Source organism: Arachis ipaensis, chromosome B3 (genome assembly GCF_059453495.1).
Source record: "Arachis ipaensis isolate K30076 ecotype BB chromosome B3, ASM5945349v1, whole genome shotgun sequence".
In the NCBI taxonomy this organism is placed as follows: Eukaryota; Viridiplantae; Streptophyta; class Magnoliopsida; order Fabales; family Fabaceae; genus Arachis; species Arachis ipaensis.
Genome location: NC_142438.1, coordinates 7,661,383 through 7,674,116, shown reverse-complemented (window position 1 = coordinate 7,674,116; position 12,734 = coordinate 7,661,383). Strand labels below are relative to the sequence as shown.

Below are 12,734 nucleotides of genomic sequence, written 5' to 3'. Positions count from 1 at the left end.
AATACAATACAGAGAGAACAGAGACGTATACTTGGATATATTCATTTATACATCATATATACAATGTGCGCACACGTCCAAAGAGAATTGATATTATTAAAAGTTCAATTCATGCTTGTCCACTTTCACAAACATTCAAATGCAAATTGCAAAAATTGTCTTTTAGTCAAACAAACACATGATTTCAGCATATTAATCACTACAAATTAAACTATATAAGGATCAAAACACACAATTCATTAAAAAATAAATAAAAATGAACGGGTGAAATATATATAGAGAACTTGGTCAACATTAATTACCATCATCATAATAAATTCATAATTAATATATAACAGAGGAAGATGACAACACCAACAACAATAATAATAATAATAGTGCCTCATTTTTTTACAGAACCAGGAACAGCACCTAACAACCCTCACCTTTTTTTTATGATACACATTTCATTCATTATTCCTTAGAGAAATAAACTTATCATCACTATCACCATTGATAGAGTGATTACAATTTCTCAACAACAGACTCAAGAACCTTAAATTGAAAAACCAATAATACCCCTCAATTCATCTATAGACTCCCAAAATCCAGATCTCAAGATAAGAAAAATAGAGAGATATTAAACTAGAGACAAGACGAAAAAGTTAAGTCTCTATTTATGTATGTTTCAGTATCTCTGTATTTTCTGTCTTGAGACAATTACCAAACCGGCCTCAGTATTGTAACATGTCGGATGCTGAGGCCATAATGGGTTGGTTGAGAAAGGCCATGTTCAAAGAGTTGTTGAAGAAGCTATTAACTGGCTCCATGAATGACCCTCCTGAAGAAGAAGAACCATAAACACCATTGCTAGTGTTATTGGCATTCAAGAAGTCAATGATCTCATTGAGTGAGTCCAACCTGTGACTAAGTTCCTCAACCTGAGCCCTAAGAACTGAATTCTCCGACTCAACATTCAGATATTGCTGCGTAGTGATGTTGACGCTTGTGAGGATCTGTTGATTCTCCTTCCTTAACGTTGCCACCTGAGAAACAAGATCGTCAAGGTGCTTCTGCTTCCTCATCCTCGACCTCCTCGCCGATTCGCGGTTTGATATCATCCTCTTCCTCTTCCTTTGATCCATCAAAGCCTGCAACTCCTCCTCAGAACCCGAGTTCTGAAGCACAAGAGTTGATGAACCTGAAGATGTTCCACTTGAAGACGCCATAGAAGTAATATATATTGGTTATGTTATCAAGAAAGACTCTAAAACACGGACACTAACACGGACACAGAACACGAACGAACGACGGCAGGACCCAGAAACAAAAACGGAAAATTTATAAATTTTTATTGAAGAGATTTTGTTATTTTATTATAATATGTAGTGGGAAATTAAAATAGGTGAAGAAGGTTAATTAAGAATCATGAAACGTAGTAGAGCCAGTAGAGGAAAGCAACGGAGAAAGATTGAACAAGATGGGTCCTGCGCCTAACAGTGGAATTGATCATACACCCGGAAAGGAAGATCTCACTGAGAATCGGATACATGAATATCAAACATCAACAACAAGATGTTGGACATTTAAAATCCGTTTCAAAATTCCCTTCAAAACAAGAAGAAATCTAAGGGGTTTCAAACTCTGTTTGATGAAGAAGAAGGAAGCAGCTCAAGAGCATGTGGAAGCTAAGAAAGGGTTGGTAAAGAAGAAGAAGAAGAAGAGATATGAGGGACCATATATGAATATATGATTATATTATTATTGTTGTTATTATTATGGAGAACAAAAGAAAAATATCTAGAAAGGTGTGAATGAATGAAGAGATGAGAAGAGAGGAGAAGAAAGTGGAAGGGGAGTATGTGTGTTTCGTCTCAGGAATTTATAGAACTTAAAAAGTTAACAACTTGCAGTAAAATAATAAACAATAATAATTATTTTCTTTTATTTATATCAAATCCAATAGACAGAAAACAAAGAATCAAACCAAAGTAGTCTCCATTTTACTTTAGGGAAAAATATTTTATTTTTTCATTTAGTTAATTTTATTTACTATCTGGCATATAGTTGAATATAATTATGATATTTAGAGATATAATGTTAATTAATAATAATATAGTGGGAACAACATTCACAAACAACAATTCCAATAAGGAAAATAATAATAAGAAGAACAAAACAAAAATAGGACTTTTATTATTATTTTATAAGGAGATGTGAGGAGACATTGGTTGAAGGAAAGGTGGTAGGAAAAGGATGGGAATTAAGGGTGTGTAGACATACATAAAAAGAAAAAATGAAAATAATAAGAACATAGGAGAATTGAAGAATGGGACTAAGAGAGAAGACAGAAGAATAAAGGGGTCCATATACAGCTGGGAACCAACAATCATAGAGAAATGTATGATCAAATTAAATTTGAAAATACTTCCAAAAGCAGCATCACACTCTCACTCTCACAGAAACTGTTTCTGCATAGCACTCTTCATAGCATAGCAGGTTTAGAGGGCTAAGTAATTTGCTCCATCTTTTTCACTTGTCCCCCACAATCACATAAATTGAAAAGTCTCTGTGTCTTTCATATGAATATGACCCCATGGCCAGATCAAACAATTAATTTTTCTTTTTTAATAAATCTGGTTCTCATCAGAATTATAAACCAGATTTTTTTCTATGCATAATAAATGTTATTTGTAACTATTCTAATTTGCATGACATTGAATTATGCAGGCTCATTTTTTGGATATGCATATTGTATGTGTTGTGTCTTGTTATTTAGATTAGGAGTGCTAGACCTGAATATGGTGGCTGCTTTTTTGAAATGTAGGAAAAAAAATTGGATCGTCTAATTTTTTTGTTAGTAAAAGTAGATACATAAATTATACGGTCTGATTTATGTGAAAAAAAAATTTAAATTTGCATTTAGATAATCTGATCGTTCTATTTGTTTATTGGAAATTATTTTTTAATGTGTCAATAAAAATCGGACTAATCGATTTGTTATATATATATGTGCAATTCGTATCCGACTTGATAGATCTCTCTTCTTCCAGAACTATCTTTTTTGTTTGTGCTTGAAAAAAATTTACGACAGTGAAGTTCATATTTATGTGAGGGAAAAAAAGGATGATAAAGTCGTATTAAAAGTATATTATTTTGATCACATTTTGTTAAAAACATCTAAAAGAGTGAAATTTATTTGTGAAAATTCATTAGATATTGTTATTCCACTCACAATCTCATTTGAAGAACTAAAATGTGTGATTTGTGAGAAGATAGATTCTGAAATGTCAAGGAGAATATCGTGTATTTTATACAGATATCCTATACCAGTATTTAGCGTGGATTCGTTCAATTTCAAACCAAATATGTAACTGATAAAGCGAGCATGGAAGAGATGTTTTCAATGTATATTGAAAGTCGCTCTCAAATGTCGTTCATTGAGTTGTATGTTGAATTCGAACAATTTGAAGCCGACCGAAATATTGAACGGAAATATTATAATAGTGAAAGTGAGGAAGAGTTTAAAAGCAATTACGAAGTCGTTAGTTCAGATGGAGACGGAAAATCAAGCTGACGACACTATGGAGGCAAATGTGGCAGAAGTGACAAATACACTAGCAAATTGACATCCGTTTGAGGAGCTATGTTTCATACGCGCTTTAGATTTGGAAGTCATGCATGTTCTGAAATTTCCTGAATATATGTATGCAGATACATAATTACTTATATTTATACGAAGGATTAAAATTTTGTTATAATTTATATTGTCGATCGATTAATTAGTTACATGTATGACATGTAAAAATATAATTAATTAGCATTTGTTTATGTCTTTATTTAATTAAACTTAAGATAATAATTTTATTTATTTATTTATTTAAATATTAATTAGTATTTATTTATGTGTTTATGTTTTTATTTAATTAAAAATGAACTAATTACTTGACGTGAATTTTATTTATATTAATATTGATATAGTGAATTTTATTTTTTATACGAATATTTATTTATATTAGTATTAATATAAATATTAATATTAATATAATGAATGTTGATTTGTTTGATATGAATACTTATTATATTAATATTAATTACTTGATGTGAGTATTTTTTATGGAAATATTTATTATATTTATTTTTTTTGGATAAATATAATTAGCATTTATGTAGGTATACTTGATATTTTTATATTAATATTAATATCTTGATGTGAATATTTTTTATGGGAATATTTATCTATAACTTTAATATAAACTTTAAAATAATTTATTTATAATTTATAATTTATAGGTAGATTTTACTTTTAATTTCACTTATTAAATATTTATCGCATAGTGTTGTTGTAGTAGAAATTTTTATTGTAGTGGATGGTGAATTTGTCGTGGAAATAAAATTCAATTTCAAAAAAACTGTCATTATGACGATGAAAGATTATACCATCTGCAGAGATATAGACTATCGGGTGTATGAATCGGAACCATTGATATTTTATGCCAAGTGTACATATTATGAGTCAGGTTGTAATTGGCTGATTAGGGTTAGTATGATTCGCAGAAAGTACTGTTGGGTTATAAAGAGGTATAATGATAGTCACACTTGTACCAGAGCCACCATTTCTTAGAATCATTCGAATCTGTATTCAAACACAATTGCAAAAGTAATAAAGCTGTTGGTAGAGGCTGACCCCTCTATAAAGGTGAAATCAGTTATTGCGGAAGTACAGTCGAAATTCAATTACACCATCAGCCATCGCAAAGCATGGTTGGCTAAGCAAAAGTCAATGAAAAAAATATTCAGAGATTGAAAAATATCGTACAAAACTTTGTCCATATGGTTTGAGGCCATGTGTCATAAAAAGCCCTCAGTAGTCGTCCATTTTAAAACTATGCCTGCATATCAAGACGATGACTTAGTAACTAATATTCGGGTATTACATCGAGTCTTCTTAAGTTATTATCCTTGCATTAGAATATTCAGACATTGTAAGCTAGTGATCCAGGTAGATGGGACTCATTTGGAGTTTAATTATATAATCAGATAGCAGAGATAATTGATAATATGAAGTTTAGGACGATCTACATCGTTAAATTTTTACTTCTTTGGCATTCTAAGTGTTTTTTAATGACACTTGGAAGAAGGTTTATGTTGGTGAAGAAGAGATAAAATGGTGGTTAGAATTTGAAAAAAAAAAAGACTCCAGAGAGAAAGAGAGAATGGGGTTTCACAAGTGGAGTGTTTTGCACGAGAGAGAGAGAGTGTCACTGTAATGGGCTATCACACATATGCGATACATGATCGGTGTAACACAAATCAGACAGTTCGATTACTGTATCTAAAGTTAGATCGTCTAATTACTGTACTTAAATTTGAACCATCCGATTAATTTAATCCTAACACCACAATTACATAAAACACCATAAATTTCTGTATCTATGTGTGCATCCTACATCATTCTCATTTTCATATCTAAATTAAAAAATGCAGTTGTATATGTGTTTTTACCCCTTAATTTCTATACCCTATTTCCCAAATTTTCAATTACAAACAAAATATGTCAGTGTAGTATCATTTTTTTTTGGTGTCTCGTTGTATCATTTAACTGAATGTAGATGTAAAAGAATTTTGTAAATTTAGATAAAAAAATAACAATAATATTTGGGAGGTAACAAAAATAAATTTAAATAATAAAAATTTTAATTATATTAAATATACATTAAAATTAATTATTAAAATTAGTTATTAGTATATAATATTTATTAAAATATAAAATATATATTAAACATAAATTAATCTATATATATTATAAAGATATATAGTAACTTTTTTTTTTACCAAAGATAGGAGACTCGAACCTGCAACTTTTTAATTGAATATGGAGAGACTATGCCAATTGAGCTATAACTCATTGGCAAAAATATATAGTAACTTATTTTAGTATACAAAATATTTTTTATTCATTAATTATCACTAAAATAATTCTGTAATTTTACCTATTATAAAACAAAACTTTGATATATGTGATAACGCATATAATAGAATAATTATTTAAAACTTTTTTGATCTCCATATAAATAAAATCTTTGTTGTCTGCCTGAAATTGATATGGGGTAGTCAATATTAAAGTAACATTTGGTGGTTCATACTTCATATTCCATATACCTTATGTTTGGCTAGGGAGGGTAATTAATGTGCTAATTGAAATGCAAAATTGGAAGCATGTATATGGTTCAATGAGAGCTTAGAATCATTTGGGAATAGACGATGCAGCAACACTAATTATGCGATGGAATGGAATTCTTAAGGGGCTAACTTCGTATAATTTTCTAACAAGAATGTGTAATATATATCATAATTTTATTATTTTTTAATAAAAATTTTATTGAAACTAGTTATAATAAAAAGTACGTATTAATACAAACGGTAATGCTATAAAAATAAAAAAGTAAAAATTTGTTTATTTAGTATTTATTAATTATTATAATAATTAATAAATATTAAATAAAATAAGTTCAAATTATTTTTGGCTAATTTATTTAATAAAATTAAAAGACAAATAAATTCTAGAACATTTTTTAAATAAAAATAGAAATTCTTAATTAAAATTAATTACTTATAGATTCTTGACCATTGAAAACCTAAGACAAAAATCCTTTTCTTTAAAGGCATAAATATCTCCATCAATCAATAATCAAATTAAAAATTGATAAGCAATTAATTATTTTACTTAAAAGTTATGTGTTCCTCAAAAAAAAAATTATCAACTTATTTATATTTTACTCCTTTTTATTCATCCAAATTAAGAATACAAGAATATAAAAGTATTTTATAAAAATTAATATTTTGAATTTTAATAATAATGCATGAAACTGTAAACAAGTGCTCTATGAACATTTTTTTTTATTTTTTATTATAACAAAGTTATTCGTTAGAAAAAGAAAAAAAAATTGTTTAATAAAACTTTTCCAAAACCAATGAGATTTTTTTTCCCCTTCCAGCTTTCAATACACTGTACGGAACCAAAGGCTGCAATCAGCAGTGCCGCACGTTGCTCGTTCGTTTCACCGTTGCATCTGCAAGTGGGAGACCGCAAAACCCACGGAATCCAATGGCGCGTATGAACACGCGCCAACCCCGCACGCAAGATCTGCGAGTCAGGGTTCAGAAAGCTGCGCGTGGCGGTTCCGACACTGCTCTCCGTGGTCATATATAGTGGCGAATCTGGCATCAATGCGTCGCTGTCTCCCACTTGCGATAGGAAGCGCGTGATGTCACCTACGGTGCTAGTGTAGCAAGTGGCCTGAACGCTCGAGAAGTGAGATGGAAATTTAGGGTCAGTAACGTTGTGACACGAGTCACTTGTTGGCTGTTGGAGTTTACAAAATTAAATTAAATTTATTGTTTTTTTTTAATAAAATATTTTTTTTTAAATTTGTCAACAAATTTTAAAAATATTTCTAACTTTTATTTTGTCCTTAAAATTATCTATTTGCATAAAAAATATTTTTAACAGCTAAATTTTTAAAAATTTAGGACCAACTAGTAATAATACATTACAATTATGTCTAATATATTTATATTAAAGGTTGTGTTTATAAAATTATTGTTGAATTAATCTTAAGATTTAAAAAAATTAGCTGTTAGAGATATATTTGATATAATTTAAAAAAATTTAAAACAAAATTAAAATAAAATTAAATTAAATTTAAAAATATTTTTAAAATTTTTAACAAAATAAAAAATATATATTTTATCATTTTTCAATAGTCTTATACAAAGATAATATCATTCTTTTTTTATAATATTATTTAAAATAAATTTTAATAATATTACTCTTTATGTAATTTTTAATATTATATTTTATATAAATTTATAAAAAAATAATATTATCATTTCTCAAGTATTATATATACATTATAAATTATATTAAATCAGACACTCATGAAATATATACTGAGATAATTAAAAATATATTTTTTAAAATAAAAAATAAAATATATATTCATACACATAAATATATAATAATTAATTTTTAATATTCACATAAAGTTTTTTAAATTTTATTTTTGTTGTTGTCGTCTTTGGAGGTGGGATTTGATGTAGCCTACCAAATAAATATCGCTTTTAGAAATTGGGGCCCCAGCATATTGGGCCTTCATCATTGAGTTCACTTGAAACTTCAGAAGAGTTGAGACACTCCATTAGAGCACAGGAATTCTCTCCGCTAGATTTCTTTTTATGGCTGCTTGTCATAAATAATAAATAATAAATACAGATCAAAGGTGTTTTTCTTTTCTAACAGACAAGATCAATTTCTATTGTAGTATCAATTATTTAAATAATTAAAATTAAAATAATAAATATAATTACTGAGGTTTTTATAATATGTTATTCGAAGTTTAGTTTAGACAAAAAAAAATCAAATTTATTTTTTAAATATTATTTTTAAAATTTATATATTAAAAATAATTCATAATTAAAAACTAAAAATTAATAATATACGAGAAAATAAGCTTAATAACTTCATATATTTTAACAACATCAATAAAAATTAATATATAATTTTAGTTTTAACTAATTAATAACAACATTACTTAATATAAATAAAAATATAGTTTAATAAAATTTAGAGAATCCAAATTCTTTAATAATATATTTGACAATGCACATTATGATATTTGACACTTTTTTTTTTTGGTGACTAAATTATGTCACATACACTTGATAAAACTAAACATTTTTTTACTCTATAAATATTAATTACATACTTAGCTGAATTGATTTTTATTTTTTTAAATAATAATTAAAATAGAGTTTGATTTTAATAAATTAATATTGTAAATTATTTTATACTATTATTTAATTAAATCATTTTTTTTTATTTTGAGTCCCTCCTCTTTAGAGTGGCCCTACTTCCTTGCACAGATTTTTGGGACTGAAGCCAGAGATTCTCCAACGCATGCATGCCAAAGATTGAGGGACTCCATAAATTAACCATTGTGGGAGCTTCTAGTGCATTCCCGATATTGATCTTTAAGATAGCGTTTATTTTGAGGTATTAAGATAGAGACGGAGAGATTGAGACTCAATATCATATTTGTTGGTTTAGAGACTGGTATTAAAATTTTGGTCTCTGTCTCTAAAATTTCAGTATTTCAGTATCTCCAAAAGTGGAGATCAGACACAGGGAATTAAAATTTTTAGAGATGGAGACCGAAACTTTAATAACATTTTATACCTAAAATATCCTCATTTCAATTAATTTATTCCATTTTTACCTTTTGTACAAATTAAATTAAAGTTTCATTCTTGTTTCAATTTCTATCTCCCATTTTGCACCAAACAGAATACTAAAATTTATTTCAATTTCTGTCTCTTTGTCTCTGTCTCTCAGTCTCAATTTTTCCGTCTCTGTCTCTCCACCAAACGCTACCTAAGGGAAATATATACCATAAAAAAATTGTCGAATATTTCATAAATACTAGTATTTCAATGTTTTAAAATTAACGGCTAAAATCATTAGAATATAATGCATTTGAAATATTTGAATTTTTTATATTATAAAAAATCTAAACACTGTTAATTATAACAATAAAATAAATAAACTAATTTGATATTTGTCAAAATTTGAATTAATTAGACAAAATTACCTAGAATGCTAGACAAAATTATCTAATAAATTACAACATTTACGTAATTTTTCAAACCATGAAACAACTATTTAATACGTTTCTTTTAATTGTAGAAAAAGTTTGATATTAAGGGGGAAAAAGAGATCGAGAAACAATTCAATCTAACTATTGTCCATTTTTTAAAGTATTACAGAGCTTTGAAAAGCAATGACAAAACAACCTTTAAGTTTTGATTATTCATTTTGGTGAAACATAGCAGAAATTATCCGACCATTCAAAACAAGTTATTTTTTTGGGTGAAAAAAGAGAGCTATAATGTTACCAATTTTAATTTTCACGTTCAATTTACTTATTACGAGAACTTCAAAGGGAACAAAGATAAGAAGAATTGACTATGAAATTAAAACGAAAAAAGAAGGTATATATTTTCATGAAATTTTGGAAGACCGAAAATTAAATTCGCTTCCATAAGATGGAGCACAACGGAGAGTGACCACAAATTAAATCATCATCATCATTGCAACAGCATATAATTTGTCACTTTGTTGAAAATTTGTCTGTGTTTGGATTTGGTGGTGCATTGCATTACGTATTAATAACAACAATAATATTTTCCTCCTGGAAAACGACAATTTATTATACCTTCACCCACATGAAAAAAAAAAAGTGTGCTGTGCAGGGGCGGAATAATTATTGGAATGGCTAATATAAAAAATATAACTTTGGAAGAAAAAAAAAAGGTTAATGTAAAAATGAAAGGACTATATACATAAAAATTTTTAAATTGGGGGCATTGCCTCCGTCAAATATATGAGGCTCCACTCCCGAGTGTGCACGATAAAAAAAAATGGTATAGGCACTTAGGCTTGCTTCACTATAATAATATAGACTATTTTTAAGAATTATTATGTGTCAAAAAAATTTAAATTCATCAAAAAATTAAATTTTAATATTATTTTAACTATAAAAATATATTAATAAAAGTTTTGTCAAAAATAGTATTTTTAACATATAAGTAATTGTAAAAAATATTTAAATTTTATTTTGATAAATATTAGTCATCAAAAATAATTTGTTAGAAAAATTTGAAAATATATTTTTTGTGGTACTTATTAACCGTCAAAAATACTATTTATTTTGACACTTATTGACCATAAAAAATTCTCAACAAAAAATTTTTAACAAATAATGAGATGAGATCTTGAAACTGAAAAATAAACTGAGATCTTGAAGATGAAGAATGAGTAGTATGATCCCAAACGGAGAGCAGTGTGATGTCAAAATTGACGGAGCTCAACGAAAAAAAGAAATAATAGAGTATGTTGAAAACAAATGAGTGTCAAAATTGAGGAATAATTTTCTACAATCAAATTATAAATAAAAAACATAGAAAATTTAACATTTGTGATATTTATCAAAAATATATATTAATTTTTACATTTAACTATGACTGTAAAAAAAATTATGTTAAAATAGCTCTCTTTTCTTGTAGTGCTTCTATAAAACTTTAACTTTAAAATTGACTTTTAAAAATTAATTTTATAAAAAACTATAATATTTATATGAGTTTAAATTTAACATACTGATAATGTAAAGTATTTTATATTGTTGTATAATTAGATCTATTTTTTTGGATAATTATTCATGCGGTCAATGTAAAAATTAGTTATTTTTATTGATGTGGCATTACGTAATTGAATATACGTATAAAACTATTTTATACTAACAGTGCATCAAAATTAAATTCTATTTATATTTAATAAACTAAATAAAAAATATTTTTAATAAACAAAAGTAGTAATAATTATATTTAATAAAATAGTTTTTAAATTAAAAAACTCATAATAGATATTAATATGAGAATAAATTCAAATATTTTTTAATATACAGAATTATATTAGACATTTTAATTTTAAAAAGTATAAATCAACTGTAAAAAACTCGTTTTTAAGTATTCTTAAAAACACTTTCATTATGTCTGCATTGTTTTTAATAAATAGTATTTTGACACTAATATTTTTTTAATAGTCAAACATGTGTTCTCTTTGATTTGTTAATTAAAAAATAGTTTAAATACATAATTAATTAATAAAAACTATATTTTTATACAAGTGTAAAAAATATTTGACGTAGAAATAATATTTATCTTTTAAAAGTATCCATAACTTTTAAATTAAAAATGACAAATACAAACACCTAATCCTTTTTATTTACTAATAAACCAAGCCTAAATAATTATACAAGTATGTAATCTTTTCAAAATCACAAGAATCTTTTTAAAAAACTTTTATCCAACTAAGGCTTATTACTTTATTAGCATTCGATCTGTTTCATTCACCAAATTGATAAATATTTCAAATTTTTTTGTGTGGTGCATATACAGTTTATTTCACATCAATCTCACTATTTTAGAAGCTCAATATAATAGTTAGTTTAGTTTAAAAAAAAAAAAAAACTCTATACCAACTACCAAGCTCCACTTTTCCCATTATAAATTTTTAATTACTATATGTATACATAATCTTTAACAAAATGGGATCTGAGTAGGCAAAAAAATTCTGTCATTTAGGGCTTAATCATGAATGATTAGTCATGATTTAATTAAATAAAGGAGAAGTATATGGAATTAATTTTTATTATAAAATTAATTTTTTAACTTTATTTTTTCATGATTTAAGATTAGAATTTAGGATTTGAAATTGAATTTTAAAATTAAAAATAGTTAATATAACCAAAATAATAATTCTTTGATTGAACTCTTAAATAAAAAGAATAATAGTCCCGAGATGAATGACTTCTAGAACTGCTAATGTAAAAGAACGAACACATATAGAAGAAGATGGGTATAGAGTCACCATAGTAAAATGTCATTTAATTTGAGACTGTTATTACATCATCCTTGTAAGGAATGTGTATAAATAAAGCTTAAGTCCCACTTAACACCAATAAATTAAGAGTTGTGTGCAGCAGCAGCAACAACAACATTAATAATAAATGAGTTTTGAAGGAGAAAACCGTAGTTCAAATGTAGAGAAGACAATTGTCAAGAAGACCAAGATATTGATTATGTCATTATGCAAAAAAGGATAATTTTTTTTGTTTAATTACTCTGCTGGTCCTATA

The 12,734-nt window shown here is 26.7% G+C and overlaps 1 protein-coding gene across 1 annotated transcript; it reads right to left on the bottom strand.

The window, feature by feature from the left end:
• Positions 1 to 274: 274 nt before the first annotated feature.
• Positions 275 to 1,850, bottom strand: LOC107628862 (bZIP transcription factor 44). Its single transcript, XM_016331478.3, has one exon. It carries the CDS (start codon positions 1,206 to 1,208, stop codon positions 714 to 716), a length of 495 nt encoding a protein of 164 aa, XP_016186964.2. The 5' UTR covers positions 1,209 to 1,850; the 3' UTR covers positions 275 to 713.
• Between the last annotated feature and the right edge of the window lie 10,884 nt (positions 1,851 to 12,734).